The 19,270-nt window shown below is 42.5% G+C and overlaps 1 protein-coding gene across 1 annotated transcript in view; it reads left to right on the top strand.

Annotated features, from left to right (window-relative positions):
* Positions 1 to 19,270, top strand: part of LOC105919560 (POU class 2 homeobox associating factor 1) — a 51,296-nt gene that overhangs the window by 15,604 nt on the left and 16,422 nt on the right. Inside the window, exons 3-4 of the mRNA XM_012854893.3 lie at positions 12,843 to 12,882; positions 13,007 to 13,284. Coding sequence (XP_012710347.1) covers positions 12,843 to 12,882; positions 13,007 to 13,284 — 318 coding nt within the window. The remainder of the gene's footprint in view (positions 1 to 12,842; positions 12,883 to 13,006; positions 13,285 to 19,270) is intronic.

The following is a 19,270-nucleotide window of genomic DNA, read 5'->3' as shown; positions in this document are numbered from 1 at the left end:
AAGGTAGGGGGAACCATTTAAAGGCATACTATGCAACATTTTTCAGTTATTAATGTGTTCCATACCGTTTTGGATGATTAAATGAGTCATTTCAGGTTGAACAAAGGTTTTCTCGGCCGCCCTGGTGGTCTGTGGGGGAAATACCGTACTTGCAATGGCGTACCGCGCGCGAGCTATTTTTAGAAACACAACGTCACGATGACGTCACATCACGTGGTACGCAGTGGGGCAAACTCCGGAAAGCCGCCGTTGTTTCGCTGTAAAAGAGACGTGCGTTAGCCTAGGTTTTACTCGGTAAACGACTGCTTTTTCCAAATCTAAGACCATGGTTTTTAAACATTGTTGCTATGGAACGGGCAACAGCGACTCGAGTTACGCTGATCGGCCACATATGAAGGATGTTTTCTTCAAGACTGCCAAGGAGAAATGTGTACGCTTGGAACACCGGGGCGGTCGGCCTACACAACAGTTCAACCCGGAAAAAGTTACCAAATTCAAGTACATATGTAGCAAGCATTTTGTCGGAGGAAAGGGCACAACCGAAGAACATCCTGACCCAATTCCAGCGACATCAAGTAGTGAACAGGTAAGAGTATTTTGGTGGCCGACATGTTAATAAAGAAGCGCCTGCTACCATGACAGCATATAGGCTATCATGTAGCAGGCGCTAACATGATACCCTGCTACCAGGATAGCTTACTCAAAAACATTTCAAATGAGACAAACATTAAACATATACCCATTCCTGGACGGTGATTGCAAACAACAACAAAAAAAAAAAAACGTCCGACGCTGCCATGATCGCCGCGCAGGAAAAAAAACCAAAGCTTACCGTTCATCAACTCGGCCAGTTTTCCAGTCTTTTTAAGCCCTCGAACCTCAAGCCATCGTTAGAGCTGAAGGTTGGTGTGCTCTTCCACAGTGCGACCAGTAAACCGTGTGCCTGGGACATCGTCTTGGGAAAGTTTAACGGCTGTAAAGTCGGTCATATCCGTTATCCGTGCGTTCTCTCCTGTATGCCCTACCTAAGCGGCAAAAGGGGCGTTGCTCTTGAGACGGTGACGTCACGTGCGCGGTACCGCATTGCAAGAGCCCTCGGCCCGCACTCACAGGCTCAGAAGTCTCGTGCTAGACCGCGAGAGTCGGTCTTGCTTTACGGCGAGAACTCCATGTGTTTTTGCCCTGCTATTCACTATATGCACGCGCGAAAGCAACAACAAAGAACTGCGTGAACCGCGTTTTTATTATTATTATTATTATTGTTATTTTATTTAATTTTTTTGAATGTTGGCGAGGCGGTAGCGTGAGTTTGGCGAGGAGGCTGCCTCGCCAAGATAGCGCTGCGGGAAACCCTGATGTTCATACCTTCACTGTGTTAGTCATTGTTTGTACTGCCGTTTTTTTTTTACTTTTCGTTGCGTTCGCCTGTCTGCTAAGCTCAAAACAACCAAAGCGCCTGGCTTGATGGAGAAACCAGAACAGCTGAGCATCTTTATGACAGTGCACTTTTACTTTCGCCCTCTGGGGGGAGCCTCGCTGGAAAATCAACCCCGGTTGCATAGTATACCTTTAAGGGATTTAAAAGCAAATAAGAGAACTTTAAAACGGATCCTAAAATGTACAGGCAACCATCCATTGTCTTACACATCTAATGCTTGAGGGGGGCTAGTGCCTACCACCAGCTGTCAGTGGGTGAGAGGCGGGGTACACCCTGGACAGGTCACCAGTCTGTCGCAGGGCAACACAGAGACAGAGAGGACAAACAACCATTCTCACACACACTCACACCTAAGGACAATTTAGAGAGGCCAATTAACCTAACAGTCATGTTTTTGGACTGTGGGAGGAAGCCGTAGTATCCGGAGAGAACCCACGCATGCACAGGGAGAACATGCAAACTCCATGCAGAAAGAACATGGCAAGGGTAGGACCTTCTTGCTGCATGGCAGCAGCAATACCCACTGCACCACTGTGCAGCCCTACAGGCAACCAATGAAGGGAATTTAAGATAGAGGTAATGTGCTCAGAACATTTGTTCCTGTTAAAAGTTGTGCTGCAGCATTTTGCACAACCTGGTGGATGCCTCACCAACGACAAGATATGAGTTTTAGTAATCTAGCCAAGATGTTACAAATGCATGAATCACTGTTTCAAAAAAGCTGCCTTGATATAAATGGCTTTACTTTAGCTAGCTGCCTCAAATGAAAACAGTTCAGTTAACAACTGCCCTAATCTGTCTTCAAGTTTAAGATCAGCATCCATCTTAAATCCTAGATTTGTGATAACTGGCCTAACATCTCCAACATAGATAACCGAGATCTATGTTGGAGAGGTTAGATGTGCCACCAAAAACCATCACATCTGTTTTTTGCTCATTTGAAAAGTTTGGGGCCATTCAGGACTTTATATCATTGACACGTTTGAACAAAAAATCTAATGAGAAGCCCTTGTTTTTTTTTTTAAAACCTGGGAGTCATCTGCATAACAGCGGAAGGAAACCCTGTATTTCCTGAAGATGGAACCAAGGGGAGCAGGTACAAAGAGAAAAGCAAGGGGCCTACCATTGACCCCTGTGGAACACCACAGTGGAGAGGAGCAGCATAGGACACAAAGTCACTTTCTTAACTTAGAAAGTTCCCTCTGCCAAATAGAACCTGAACCACTGCAATGCAGTAGCCCTGACACTCACATACTGCTCCAAACAAGAAACTAAAATATGGTCAACTGTGTTAAATGCAGCAGTTAAATATAGAGGCACAATAATAACACAGACCCCTGAATCAGTTGCTAAAAGCACATTGTTTAACTCTTAAAAGGACAGCTTCAGTTCTGTGTAAAGCTTTGAAATCAGATTGAAAAACCTCTAATATACTATGGTCCTCTAGAAATGCCATTACTGCATATAAACCGTCCTTTCAAGGATTTTTGAGATAAAATGCAGTTTAGATATAGGCTAGTAATTTTCAAAAGTATCAAGAGGAACAAGAGCAGGTTTCTTAAGAATAGGGTGAATTATTGCCCATTTAAGATTAAAAGGAACAACAGCAGAGGACCGGCTAGCATTTTTAATTGAATGAAGAACTGGTGCAATCTTGAGGAAAACCTCTTTAAAAAAATCGAGGGGGGTGAGATTGTTTACATACATAGAAAGCATTACCAGGCAGAAACTGCATCACAATATTAGACCACTGGTTATCAGTAATTTTGATTACATTCTGAACAGTTTAACTGAACATAAAACATTTAAGCAGTAACTTTTAGGCACTAGAGGATGAAAGTTAATTTAATATATCTCAAAATAAGCTAACACTTGGGTCAAAACTTTGTTGTTTAAAGCATGGTGCTGCTTTAATATAGGTAGCAATGCTTCATTACTTGTTAATCCACTATGGCCACTGTTGTTACACCAATGACAATAATGCTGTTCTACACAATATTTTGTGCATATATATCAGTGATGAAATATCCCATCTTATGAACACTGAAAAGGGGTACATGTATGACTGACTAAATGTTACATAAACAATAGAGAACTACTAAAGACAGAATTAAGTTTTACTCAATGTTACTGCGAGTTGCAGCCATCATGAATGCGGAAGTTGCGTATGTCGGGTATGATCCCGAATTTCTGACTTGTGAGTCTGACTTAGGGGCTGTTCCAGCTGAGATTCCCAACTCACAAATTGAACACAACATGACTCTCTCTTGGAGGGTGTGGGAGCCACGCTGTCCCTGGACCTCACTGGTAAAGGTTTTATTTGGGCTCTCTACTTTGAGAGGATTATGCCACCAGGCATTGCTGGCAATGCTCGATCCACTTCTAAAACCCCATTTCCACTGATAGCTCTCGAGTTAGATCAACTAATTCAGCTTCTCAACTCTTGGTTTTACTTGGCGCAGTTTGTGTTTTGACTGGCCTATAAATGCCTGGAAGAGGGAAACAAACGTGTCCTGGGCGTGTCTCTAGTCCCTGACTTAATGCCTGTTAAGATATTTGTCTAGGATGAACCCAGACACAGCACGCACACACAGAGCTAGTTCTTAGGAGTGAGTTTTATTGAATGGTGTGGAAGATGGATGATGATGAACCCAGAGTCTTTCAACAGACGGAGGTGCAGGATGCAGAAGCTGGCCGGCAGGAGGCGTGTGGAGAGACTGACCGGGAGGAACTCTGGAGCCGAAGACTTGAGACCAGAACGGAGCATCTGAGCTGAGGAGCTGGAGACCAGAACATCAGAGCCGTGGACTTGAGAGCAGAACATCTGAGCCATAGACTTGAGACCAGAACTTCTGAGCCATGAACTGGAGACCAAAACATCTGAGCCATAGACTTGAGACCAGAACTTCTGAGCCATGGACTGGCGACCAGAACATCTGAGCCGTGGATTGGAGACCAGAACATCTGAGCCGTGGACTTGAGAGTAGAACATCTGAGCCGTGGACTTGAGAGTAGAACATCTGAGCCGTGGACTGGAGACCAGAACATCTGAGCCATGGACTTGAGAGCAGAACATCTGAGCCGTAGACTTGAGACCAGAACGTCTGGGCCATGGACTGGAGGCCGGAACAGCTCACCAGGAGATGAGAACAGGAGTGGGAACAGAGCTGAGCTGGATCTAGGCTGAGACCGGAACAAAAACAAAGCTGACGGAAAGTCTATTGGCTGACTGTAACAAAAAACAAAGTTGAAGGAAGTCTTCAGGCTGACTGTAACAAAAAACTGAGCTGACAAGGATTCTGGCAGAGACTGAGCGGGAGTGAACGCTATGGACCGGCGACGAGAACAGAATGAGGTGAGTCTTATAAAGAGGTGAACACAGGTGGCAACAGATCAGGGGTAATTGCTACCTGACAGGTGACGGGAATGAAAACTAATTAGTGTCCAGGGGTGTGATAAAAGCTGAGCGAGGGAGAGCTAAGTGAACTACAAAATAACAAAGAAGCCAGACACAACTTAAAGCATGACACTACCCCCCCCCCCCCCCCCCCCCCCCCTCCAAAAAACAGAACACAGGGGATTAAATTACAGAACAGAACACAGGGGAACCAAAAGCCTAGGAGAAACACTGGGGAACCAACGAAACTAGAGAAAACGGGAAACCAAAAGGTCAAGAACACGGAGGACCAAAGGCTAGAGAACACAGGGAACCAAAGGGGCTAGAGAACACTAGGGAACCAAAGGGGCTAGAAAACTCTAGGGAACCGAAAGTCCAGCGAACTCTGGGGAACAGGCGAAAGGAAACACCAGGGAGACAAGACAGGCGTGCACAAACGCCAGGGGGGAAGAACGGGCGTACGGAAACGCCAGAGGGAAGGACGGGCGTACTTAACGCCAAAGGGAAAGAATGGGCGCACGACAGCGCCAAAGGGAAAGATCGGGCGCACGACAGCGCCAAAGGGAAGGACAGGCGTACGACAACGCCAAAGGGAAGGACAGGCGTACGACAATGCTAAAGGGAAGGACAGGTGTACGACAACGCCAAAGGGAAGGACAGGTGTACGACAACGCCAAAGGGAAGGACAGGCGTACGACAATGCTAAAGGGAAGGACAGGTGTACGACAACGCCAAAGGGAAGGACAGGTGTACGACAACGCCAGAGGGAAGAACAGGCATACTGAAAACACCAAGGCTCAACAACACACGCTGGAGCACGACTGGTGTACAGAACGCCAGGGGAAACCCGCTGGGGCGTGAGGGAAACACCGGGGCGTGGGGAAGAGAACGCCAGGGCGTGGGGAAAACGCCGGGGCGCAAGGAAAGAGAACACCGGGACGCGAGGGAAACGCCGGGGCGCGAGGAAGGAGATCGCCGGGGCGCAAGGAAAACAGCAACGTCTAAAACGCCAGGGAACACTAAATCTAAACGCCAGGAATCTAAACACCAGGAAACCAAGACCTAAACACCAGGGAACTGAGGACATTCTAACATGCCGGAGAACCGAGAACAGAGGACGTCTAAACACGCCGGGGAATCAAGAAAAATGCAAACACCAGGAACTAGAGGGTGAGCTAGGCAGCGACAGGCCAAGCGCGCCAGAGGGCACAGACAGCGACTATAAGCACTGGAGGACTCTGGCGGCGACCTGCGTGCGCAGGGCAGCGACAGTCTGGCGCACCAGAGGGCTCAGCCGGCGACATGGGAGCGCCGGAGGGCTCTGGTGGCGACTTGCATGCGCTGGGCAGCGAGAGGCCGGGTGCGCCAGAGGGCTCAGCCGGCAACTTAGGAACGCCGGAGGGCTCTGGCGGCTAAACAGGAGAACAACAAGAACTAAGAGGGCTAGGTGAACAGAACAGAGACACTAGGGGAAGTCAAAACAAAATAAAACTACTGAAGGCTAGAGGGAACAAGAATAACCTAAACAGGGCAAAAAAGAAAAACAGGAGAAGTTAAGCGTAGGGACCTCGAAAGCACAGGGACCTTAGAAAGCGCAGGGACCCTTAAGAGCGCTGGAACCCATACAGCGCAGGAACCCACACAGCGCAGGAACCCACACACATAGATACTAAGGGGAAAAAAAAAAAAAAAAATTAAATAAAAACAAATACAGAACTAAGACTAGAACTACAGGGCTAGACAGGGACTACAGGGTCTAAAGCCGGATCTACGGGTCTAAAACTGAAAAATCAAAACAAGACTGGTAGACTAGGAAAGAAACCAAACGCTAAAGCAAAACTATGAAACAAAGCAGAACAGGGAGATGAGGGCTGGTACAGCTAAACTGATAAAAAACTAGATAACTAAAGCTAGAACTAAGAACACAAAGGAAAACAGGAAGTCTAAGGTAAAAAAAACTGGAACTCAAAAACAAAACTCAGAAGACTAAAGGCGAACCTAGAACACTAAATCAGGGCTATGGCTAAAACAAGAAGCCATAGAACAAAAACCGAACTAGAAAATAACAACAAAACCTAAAGAATAAAAAGAAACCAAAAACACTCTAGTAAAATATTAACTACTGCAACCCAGTAAATAAAGCTAGAAAAAGACACAAAAACCAACTAGCTGACTAAGAAAACCAAAAACTAGAATACTAAAGAAAAACCCGAATGACTAGAATAAACCTGGGACACAAAAACCTGGACAAAACAAAAAAATAAAACACAATACTCAAAAGCAACATAAATCCCAAAAAATCCTAAGTAAACCAAAAACTAAGGTTGAGCCTAAACAAAGAACAGAAGGCGGAAATAATTCTTCTAAAACAGTAAAAATATACAAAAAGACTAGAAACTAAAGCAGAACTAGAACACAACAAACCAAACCTAAAAAACTCTAACAAATAAAAAAAAAAAACATTGAAAAACTAAGGAACGTTAAGTAACTCAAAACACAAGGACCCAAAAAAATAACTCAAAACAAAAATAAAAACCAGAAGGCGCTGGGCAGCAAAGTCTTAATATGCTGGGCAGCAGTAAAAGTTAACGCTGGGCAGCGACGACGAGGAGCGCCGTCCTTTAATTGCTGCACAGTGTGGGAGGCGGACTTCGCAGAAGGCGATCCAGGAATCAGAGTCAGAGGCGGGGCGTCGCGGATGCGACCCCGGCAGACAAACCGGAAGCGTGACGTCGCAACTCCGCGACCATGGCGAGACGAAACAGAGGCGGGGTGTCGCCACACGGCGACCCAGGCGAGATGAACCGGAGGCGAGGCAGATCCTACCAGCTTTTGCACCAGGCTCTGTGCGTGCTCGGGTTCATCCCTTGGCCGGTACATAATGTTAAGATATTTGTCTAGGATGAACCCGGACACAGCACACACACACAGAGCTAGTTCTTAGGAGTGAGTTTATTGAAAAGTGTGGAAGATGGATGATGATGGGACCAGAGTCATTCAACAGACGGAGGTGTAGGGTGCAGAAGCTGGCCGGCAGGAAGCGTGTGGAGAGACTGACCGGGAGGAACTCCGGAGCCGAAGACTAGAGACCAGGACGGAACATCTGAGCATCTGAGCTGGAGACCAGAACATCAGAGCCGTGGACATGAGAGCAGAACATCTGAGCCGTGGACTGGAGACCAGAACATCTGAGCCGTAGACTTGAGACCAGAACTTCTGGGCCATGGACTGGAGGCCGGAACAGCTCACCAGGAGATGAGAACAGGAGTGGGAACAGAGCTGAGCTGGATCTAGGCTGAGACTGGAACAAAACAAAGCTGACAGAAAGTCTTCAGGCTGACTGTAACAAAAAACTGAGCTGACAAGGATTCTGGCAGAGACTGAGCGGGAGTGAACGCTATGGACCGACGACGAGAGCAGAATGAGGTGAGTCTTATAAAGAGGTGAACACAGGTGGCAACAGATCAGGGGTAATTGCAGCCTGACAGGTGACGGGAATGAAAACTAATTAGTGTCCAGAGGAGTGACTAAAGCTGAGCAAGGGAGAGCTAAGTGAACTACAAAATAACAAAGAAGCCAGACACAACTTAAACCATGACACTGCCCCATGCCCTGTTTTCCCTGTTTGTGATGGAGCCTTGGGGCTCGGAATCAGTGGAACTGGGGCTGAAGGAGCTTTTTGAAGACCAGGGGTCTTATTTATAAAGTTTTGTACCCACAAAATGGGGCCTGAAAACATTTTACCAGGGTTTTCTACCATCATATTCCTCTCCCCGATGATCATCAGGGTGGTGTGCACCACAGCATAACAGATGGGGAGACAGTGGTGGGTTGTCGGTTCAACCCCTCACTCCAACCGTCTACGTTGTTGCATCCTTGGGCAAGACACGTGCATTAGCTACTGGCGGTGGTCAGAGGGCCTGGTGTCACTTTGAATGGCAGCCTCGCCTCTGTCAGTCTGCATCACTGCAGCTGTGGCTACAAAAGTTGCTCAACATCAGATGTGAATGTGTGTGAATGAATGACTGTAGTGTAAAGGGCTTTGGGGTCGTTAGACTTGATTAAGCACTATACAAGTACAAGCCATTTGCAATTATTGTGACAAGGTGCACAGCAAATAATCCTTTATCATCACGGGGTAAACCTCTCATTCTTCCTGGTCTCCCTCCCTCCTCTGAATGTCGATCTGAATGCACAGCCTCAGAGGAATTTAAAAATCCAATGTTTAAAGCAACCAATCAACCAGGTTTAATTTTTAACAGGTTCTTTTAATGTGGGACACGTGTGCTTTTACCTCTGATTTACAAATTTCATAAATGCCTCTGGGACAGTTTTTCGAAGTTTCTTTGCTTTAATTCTGTGGTTGCCACTTCACCATGATGAAAATAAAATTATCAACTGACTCATTTCAATCCACATCGCTATTCATGAGATGCATGTCATTAACTATTAATGGTTGAATATGGACGTGTAGAGGGCAGAATATGAGGCGAAGCTAAGGTATGCAAACATTCAGGTAAAGGTTTGATATATAAAGGAAAATTGTGTGCTGGTATGTGTACAGATGGTTTTATTTTAATTTATTATTAACAGAAAGGTTGCATCGGGAGCCCCGGCAGTTTTGGTTCCCAGCTTAATTCTGCCACTCACCAACGTGGAAATATGTCACGTTTACGTCAGGCGCACATGCGCACTCGGGTCAGATTGGCATTTTGGAATGACTTGAGCCTGACAAGCATTTATATGCGCATTGATTAATTTATAAATCAACATAAACCACCCCTCTCATTCAGATTACAATTTCACTCCGATTGATCTTAATCTGGTCATAGTATTCAGATTAGTTTGTTTATGTGATGCTTTTTTATTCCGATTACTTTTGTCAATGTAAACGTAGCTAGTGGAGATACTGGCGAGAAATGGACTTCATGAGGGTGACCTGAGGGTTCGATGTTCTCTAGTAGGTCCTGCGCTCACTGCCCGGCACCGTGGAGCTCAACTGGCATTTGACAGGGTTGATATTGGTGCCCTGTTCTTCTCACATAGAGAGCCGGTTCAGTCTGAAATAAAGTGACAGAAATGAAAGGGTCTGAAGAAACTCAATGTTATGCTGCCTGCCACATTGTTTGGCATGATCGGCTTGGAGGTGAGCCAATGTTGGTATTGGGTGGCAAATCCACTGGATGCAGAAACCTCTGCAGGATAAATAATGGCACCATGATTGCCATTAGTTATTGACATGAAATTGTTAGATCCATTGTTACTCTCCCTAGCACAGTGGGTCCTGGTTCCACCTGGTGCATAACAATGCGCGGCCTCATGTAGCAAGATTATGCAAGCACTTAATGCAGGATGAAGAAATTGATACCCCATGATTGGCCTCCATGCTCCCCCGACCTAAATCCAATAGAACATCTTCCGGACATCATGTTTAGGTCCATGCCTCCCCACCAGGTTACGACTCAGGCTGTCTAGGAGATCAGTGATTCTTGTAAGGCTTGGAGGAGAAACCCGAGGACACAATCTATCATTTCATAAGGAGCATGCCCAGACATTGTAAGGCATGCATACAAGGATGTGGGGGCCAGCCAAATTACTACAGACCATTTGGGGTTGCTACAATTACATTTTAGCAAACTTGCCAAGCATATCACATCAGTTTTTCAGTTTCACTTTCTCTGTGACATCAGAAGAAGCCTTCTGTAGGGACAAATTACATTTTCATCCAATGATGTAGCATCCTTTTGATATTGTACTTATATATTACCTGTTCCATATCAGAGTGGATATCCAAAAGGATATCAACTGGAAAAGTCTGCAACTGAGAAAGTGACCTCATAAAAGTGGAAAAATGTGTATGTATATTTATCCATAAGAGATCACCGACAGACTATTTACAAAAATGAACAAGGCTGTGCAAAGTAACACCAGCTCTATTAAAAACAGTAGATGGGGAGACAAGTAGAATGAAGAAGGAAATTAGGATAAAGAAAAAAAGTGGATTATACACATTTGTGTTTGCCAGCTAAGTGTATGTCTGAGGTTGCTGCGTATTATTACATAGCAAAGAAAATCAGAAAACTTGTTTTCTCAAGATGTTATTTCAGATATTTGTTTATTTGTCCAGTATGACTCAAAGTGAGCTATGTTTTAGCACCATGCGCAGCAGGTGTTAAAACAAGGAAGCAGCTAACGGCTACTAGCATTTCCCAGCAAAACGATGACGAACGGTCCAAAATCCGATGAAAAAAGTGCAAAAAAATATGATTCCAAGAGGGAAAAGACTGGAATTTAGCTGGGAATACAGTGTGAACGTTGGTGTTCACTGAAGCAGATGCTAAACCTGCCGATTACTCAGACATGATCGCAGAGTTGATTGACGTGTGTAAACATTCTGATATGAGGCTCTTAAAGATGCTGTAGATCGGTATATTTAAATAATAACGGTTGGTCTTCGATCACGGCAAGCTGTCGCTTTATTGTCAGGCAATTCCAGGGTACCAGGGTCGGTCCTGCATTATTTACAAATGATTTATAAAAGAAGCAAACCGGCATTATGATAGTTCTGCGATACTGCTGCTAAATGGTGCCTCATCTGTTTATATTTGTTAATTGTGCCCAAGAGCAAATTATCTTTCGGCTCAAAAAGAACTATCAAAACACTATGTAGATGTAGGCTTGGTGTATGTAAACTTATTTTGTCATGATTAAACAGTTTTTGGTCTTTTTTTATAAGCATATTACGTGGCTATGTACCTTTAAATACATTTTTTGCTCTTTTAACCTTTCTGTCATAGCTAAGTAGGAGCATTAGTAAGGGCTTTGTGTATGTCACAGACCTTAGACAGATATAACTCTTAAAGGTTGTTGTCACACTACCCAGATGATCTTGTAAGAAATTCAAAAAGGCCCAGAGGGAATAATGACATGAGATAAACAAGGACTACACATGTTTGGTGTAGGATCTTTAAGGTTAGTGGTGTTGAACTCTTAATCAGCCTGAACAGAGTTTTAGTCATCTGCATACTCCATTTGCTTTGTCTTATATTCCTGTGTTGTTGTTCTTTTTTTGTGTGTTTTTTTTTTTTTTTTTGCATTTTGAAGCCTTTCTTTCAATAGGGTCACATGAATACTTCCTGGTCATAAGAATTTTATCAGGAGTGTATGATAAGGAAAAATTATTTGTAATCAATGTCAGTTTTGAAACAGGATAGAATCTGATTGCACATCTCAGCCTGTTTTTGAAACATTGGACTTAAAAATGTAACTTTTTTAAAATTCTATAATCACTATGCACTACCGCTCAAAAGTTTTGGGTCACTTAGAAATGGCCTGCTGTTTTTGATAAAAAAGCTACAATGAAAAGCTACATTTTCTTCAATTCTAATAACATCAAATTAATCAGAAATGCAGTCTAGACATTGTCATTGTGGTATTCTGTCTATAAAGAAGTGGCCAGCACAGTCACCAGATCTCAGCCCCAATAAGAAGTGCCCATCAAGCTAATCCAGCTATTGGGAGGGGCTTCAGCAAGCACTGGGGGACATTTCCTCAGATTATCTCAACAAGTCGACAGCTAGAATGGCAAAGGTCTGCAAGGCTTTAATTGCTGCAAATGGAGGATTGTTTGATTTAAGAAAAGTTTGAAGGACAAAATTATGTTTTCAAGAACAAATCCTTATTTCTAACCTTGTTGTTTTAATCAATTCATTTGATTAAAACAATCTAAGTTTGCTTGAAAAAACATGGATTTAGACAATAATGAATAAATGGATAGAAACAAGACGCCACAAACAAGAAAAAAACAACTATGTTGCTGTTTCTGCATGCATTCATTTAGGCATGTCTTTCACACAAACTTCTGCACTGTAATTATGATCTCGTCTCAGCAACAGTTACCATCTGGAACTAAGATGTAAATACTTCATATTTATATATAAACATGACATGGATGGTTGCTGTTCTACTGCTTTTTTTTTTACTGATATTGTCTGTTTTCCTTTTTAGGATGCGGTGGTTCAGAACAATCAGTCATCTTTTACACAAGGTATGTGCTTCACCTTCAACGGACCCCATTACAAATTATCCAGAAGAAAGAAGGCTGTATGTAAAAAAAAAAATAAGTCTGTAATCTCAAGCTGATCTGTCATATCCTGATGATTTTGGTTCAGATGTTGCCAATGCATCGTCGTCTGAGCAGTCGGCTGGAACCACAGACGAAGGGCTGCAGTGTGCAGGGTGGAAAGCTGCTCCCTCTGTCACCAACACCGGGCTGCAGCCTGCTGTGATGCCGTGGTCTTCATCCGACTACAACCAGCATGACTCTGCAGCTCAGACCCTGGCCTACCCTACTGCCACCACCCTTACTGCTGATGTGTACATGCAGACCTTGTGTCCCAGCTACACCATGCTGACCTACACACACACACCACTGCTCACCAACTTTGGGGTGAGTAAGGAATCATTGCTCAAACCTCCAATCAGCTTTTAAAATATTAGTAGGCTACTGAACCCAGTGTCCTGAAGAAAAACCTTTCTGCTTGTAGTTTTCTTTTCTTCTTCTCTGAGAATATGTTCAGATTGGTTTCATGACTATGTCTCACCAACAGACATTGGTGCCAGTTTGCATAAAACCAAAAAGATCCAGCCTTCGTCTTAACTTTAAAACCACATTTCCCTGGAGGACGTTAACGTTTATACCAAACACCCTCAAGCAGTCTAAAAAGACTGTTTGCAATAGCAGCATATTTCAACAAGAGCACAGAAGGTTAGCTTGTCACTACAATGCTGCAACATATACAATTAGGTTAGAATAAAAATGTCAGTCAGGTAGTACTGTTTCATGTGCTACATCTACAAGGTGCACTGTTTTAAGGAAACATTTACTGGAGTCCTTGCACCTAGTCATGTGATGATGACCAAAACAATGATGGTACATTTGTTTGTGCTAAACAACGTCTGAGTAGATGGCATATGCAAATGTATCTCTCTATTTAAACACAGCATCTGTTTTTTCAATGCTTGGCATTAAAAAGCAACAACAGAAAATTAGATACTTTCTGGAGTCCACACCCAAGCCATGCCAAAATGGCTGATGATGTTGAAATGCAGAGGTTTTCTCTATCACAGAGTCCAGCTTTTTGAATCTATCAGAAAAGACTGAATTATAGATATTCAGATAGCCAAAGGTGTCAAAGTTTTTGCAGACCACAAGACCTGTTGAAAGGAAAGCTATCAGAAGCAGTTTTTGGTTCTTAATTTCCCTCTTTTTCCATGAGATGAAGGCCAAAGAATTTGTATTTTACTTGTGTAGCATTTTTTAAAGAACACCTTTCACTTCACTTTACTTTTTTCTCTACTACATGAGCATGTATAAAAGCTTCCGTTGTTACCTTTACTGCTCGTGTTTGTCCATTTAGTGTGCTCTTTTTACTCCACAACAAACTCCACAGTCACACACTTCCCTCCCTATACAGTAGGTGGCAATATGCAGCTTTAAACTGGTTTGCGAGGAGAAGAAGAAGAAGAAATGTAGTTCTACTAATGTTGCTGTACAGGTACATTTGTTCAAGATTTGTGGAGCAAAGGATCTGAATGCTGCTTCTCCACATTTGGTTCTGGTTCTGGGTATGCAGAGTAGACCAGAACCAGAAGATCTGAGTGGTCTGGGAAGGTTGATACAGCAACAACAGATATTTAATGTATTTGGTGCTAAACAGAAGTGTTTTAAAGTCTATTCTCTGAGCTACATCCCCCCAGTTCCAAGGACTTTAGTACTGGTGTGATGTGCTCTATCTTCCTGGTTTTAATGAGAACCCAAACAGCAGCGTTCTGGATCAGCTGCAGTTCTCCAATTGATTTTTTTGGGCAGACCTGTGAAAACACCGTTGCAGTAATCAATGCAACTAAAGATAAATGCGTGGATGAGTTTCTCTAGTTCTCGTTGGGACATTAGTCCTTTAATCTTGTAAATGTTCTTCGGGTGAAAGAAGGCTGACTTTGTAACTGTCTTTATGTGTCCTTGAAGGTTCAGGTCTGTCTTCTTCACTCCACCCAGATTTTGGGACTGATCACTGGTTTGTAGTTGTACTAACTGAAGCTGCGTCCTGACTCTAGTTTGTTCCTCTTTAGACCAAAACAATAATAACAATAGTAAGTCTTGTTTCTGTTCAGCTGGCGAAAGTTTATTAATTATAATAAATTATTAATTATCTTCTGTCTTAATTATATTAAGACAGAAGAAACATCCCCATCTTGTTCCCAGTCAATTTTGTAACAGGATGCCCATCTAGTTGAAGACTGGCTGATCAGATGATGTGCAGAGATCATAGGTTATTTCTGTGCAGTGACCAGATCTCTCCTCTTTTTCCAAGAAACGAAAAACTGCTCACTATCTATTTGCAAACTTTAACAGCCATTTTCTTATCTCTGAAAATAAAGAAAAAACTAAAACTGCTGTTCATGCTATAAATAAATTAAGTAAACCAATTGCCCAGCCTAGCACTCAAAACATAGCTATTTACATGTATATAAAGACAGATTTTGAACCACGCCACTGGTCGATGTAATGCACAGTTATGCTACGATGCAGCTAGCCGACAGGTCTGTACTGATTGGTGAATTAAATGCGTACAGCTTGACATTGCTTTGACATTTTATACCCTATGACGGCGATACAGCCATTTCAACCATTGCATGTGGAAAACTCACCACACATGAAATATCCCCCACCAATAGTGACACTAAACGTTAAATGTAATCCCAGTCCAATGAAGTGGTATTTATCTATTCAGTCATTATCTATATCTGCTTATCGGTGTAGGGTTGCAGGGGTGGGGAGTGGTTGGGAGCTGGTGCCTATCTCAAGCAGTCATTGGGAGAGATTCATGGTACACACTGGACAGGTTCCCAGCTGTGATTATGTTCCTCATAACGATTTAAGATGGGAAATTGCATCATTTTTCATAACTCTTGCATTATTTAACATAGATACTTTTTCATTGGGTTTTTGTGTAAAAGAACAGCACAAAACAGTGCATAGTTGTGAAGTGGACAGAAAGTAATGCATGGTTCAAATTTTTTTATATATAAATAAAAACCTTTTGCATTTAGCTCCCCTAAGTCAAACTGTGTTACAAACTTTATCTGCAAATTATTTTGGGAATGTTTCGACCAGTGATTATGATGTATTTAGGATGATTTGAAGTCTTAGCTGGAACCCCCACATAGAGTTATGCATGTAGTTACATGTTGGTCTCCCTTGGCCAGTGCGCCTTCTTCCACATGTTTGCTGTTCCCCCTACATTGCTCGTGGCAAAATAGACATTTTATGGCTTTCTTTCAGCAGTGACTGTGTTTTTGTCACTCATCCATAAATGGCAGATTTATGAGTGCACAACAGATAGCCGTCCTGTTGACAGATTCTCACACCTGGCTGTGGATCATTGCAGCTCATTCAGCATCACGGAGGACCTCTGTGACTTTGTCTCTGATTAATACCCTCCTTGCCCAACATGTCAGTTTGGGTAGATGGTCATTTACAGGTAGGTCGTACCGTGCTCCATTTTCAGAAAATAGACAATAGAGCAGGGGTCTTCAACCAGTTTGGGACCCCCTTAACTAATGGATAGGCTGTGTAAGTACCCCTTACCTTGTCAGTACAGTATAATTCAAAGGAGATGTTGCTTCTTTTTGTGCATGGGGACTGAAGATATATCTTACATAACTTATAACTGATGGCAGACAAAGAATAAATGGCCTTTACTTGAATAGCGCTTTCTCTGGTCCGACGACCCCTAATCGCTTCACGCTGCAGTCAGTCATTTACACTCTGACACCGATAAGCTGCCATAAATCAGCGCCACTGGGCTCTCTGACCACCGGCAGCTGGCAATAAAGTCTTGCCCAAGGACAAAACATCTGAGATGGTCAGAGTCAACCAAGAGGTTACAGGACAAACTCCCTAACTCCTGCACCACTATATAGCATATTGTTCTTATTCACATGTTTCTTATTTTCCATGTAAGCGCAAATAGAGTACGTTTAGAAGCCTGGGCAGTTGAGGTGAGGGCGGGGTGGGTTCTGGGGGTGGCATGGTAGGGAACTAAGCTTGTGACCCACAGCACTACCTCGGCGTCCCCCCTGTTGGTAACAACCCTATCATTGAAGATCAACAAAGATTAGGCCCAAACGGGCCTGATCTTTGTTGATTCCAAATGAGGAGCACTTATTGCGTAGACCAAAAAAGAAAAAAGAAAAAGAATAAGATGAAAAGAAAAAAAAACGTGCATGCAGTAAGTGGCCATGTTGCAGTTTATAAAGACTTGTAAATTGCATGTTTCCAAGTGGCCTTAAAAGAGAGATCAAGTTCTAAGCAATGAAGTTGGGGGTGGTAATAATAATAATAATAATAATAATAATAATAATAATAATAATAATAATAATAATAATAATACTGCATTTTAAGTATCTCAATGTGCTACAAATAAAAGTAAAAAAAGACACAATATAGCAAAAGGTAAATTCAACAGATTAAATATTAATCATAAAACTGGAGAAACATACTTCGATTCATATGTTTAGACTTTTCAACCTCTAAACAGCTGGATTTAGCTCCTCCAACTCCTCGCAACAGCCACTAGACCCAAAATGCTGCAAATCAAGGTGGGCCGATAATAATTTAATTCAATATAACTATGCTTCAAACATAGTTTGCTAAGGAGCATTGAGGTAGAAAGGAAAATCCCTTTTACCACAAGTTAGATATGGGCACTACCAGACCAGACCAGACTGTCTATGCTCTGACCCTCATCTATATGGTCTTGAGATATGGATCCCAATCAACAGAACAAGCTCCCAGACACAAGCAAATTAGCTGATCTTCCTTGATGAGGCTATTAGGATTGTCAAAATAATCGATATCTCAATATAATTGATACTATGAAAGTAAATTGTTCAAAAATCTATCTGTGCCTAAATCAATACAAACAGAAAATATTATGCCAGCTGCTGCTGAATATATTTGCATGGACCAGGCAGTTGTTTATATTTAGTTTAGAGTGTTCCTATTTTTTTCTTGTAAAATTGAATCGTATCAACAGTAGATTAACAGGCAAATGGAAGGACTTAGTAGTGAACAAAAGGCTGAATTGTCCTCTGTATGTTGGCTTTGTCCTAATTTAGAACGTTAAAGTTGAGTTTGTCTTATTGTAAATAACCTTTCAAAAAATTTTGCTGCTGTATCAAAAATGGTATCAAGTATTGAATATTTTTCTTAGTCTTGATATTGGATTTCAGATTTTGGTATCGTGACAACTCCAGTGGCAATGCTCAGAGTAGATTCAGATGAGCCAGATGAGAAGGCTTTAGGCTCCCTTCAGAAGTTTTCCAAGCATGTAGCATTGGGAGGTGAACACTGGGCAAAGCCAGAACTTGCTGACGAGACTATGACATTTTTCCCTTCTGACGTGGGAACACCTTGGGATCCCCCAGAATGAGCTGGAGAGTGTCTCTGGGTTTCCTCCTGTACCTGTTCTACTTTTTTGATCACTGATAACCGAAAGATGATGGAAGAACAAATGAAGGGATTCAGCAGTTGACATGCAAATCCAGTTTGTTTCACTTAATGTATAATGGGGTGTTAGAGCAAAGTGAGCGGAAAGGAAATATACACTGCTGTTTTCAGGTTTTTCTTTGACAGACACTTTGGAGGACACAAAATATTTATTTTTCTTTTCATTTTACAATTTTGCACAACTTTGTTTTCAACTATCACAGAAAATCCCAATAAAACAAATTTAAGTTTTTGGTTATAGTGTAGAAAAATGTAAATGTTATTAACCAAAAATGATAAAATAAATTCTAATTAAATACATTACTAATATTGTAAGGTCACGTTGACTTCACCTGATACAAAACAGCAGTGCAGGAATAAATATATTCCATATTTCTAACACTAGCTAAAATATTCTGAAATAAATGATTCCAAATACATAAATCTGAGCTTGAGTAATCATCGCCAGCAAAGGAATTTAGGGGGTGGGGGGTTTACTCAGTAGCAGTCTTTTGTAATACACTAGTCATACAAGCTCAGACTGGCTCTGCTATAGTTGCACAACATGCTTAAGAAACAATAATTCATTATTTTGATAGATTTTTCAGGCTGTTAACAAGGTGAGGGAAAGAGCCAATGTTTTTGGCAAAATATTAACCTCACCTTGACATACAGTCTTTTTACTGTCTCTTTACACTGTGCACTGTTGTATGTGTGTGCGTGTGTGTCCTTCTGTTTAGGCATCAGTGTGAGGACCATTTTTCTGTTTTCACCATCAAAGTGAGCACTGTTTCTACCCAAGTGACGACATTTTGCTGGTCCTCACTTTGTATTTTGCTAATAGTAAGATCTAGGACTAAGGTGTGAATGTTAAAGTTAGGTT

Source organism: Fundulus heteroclitus, chromosome 18 (genome assembly GCF_011125445.2).
Source record: "Fundulus heteroclitus isolate FHET01 chromosome 18, MU-UCD_Fhet_4.1, whole genome shotgun sequence".
Lineage (NCBI taxonomy): Eukaryota > Metazoa > Chordata > Actinopteri > Cyprinodontiformes > Fundulidae > Fundulus > Fundulus heteroclitus.
Note: the sequence above shows the minus strand (reverse complement) of the source record. Positions and strands in the feature narration are given on the sequence as shown.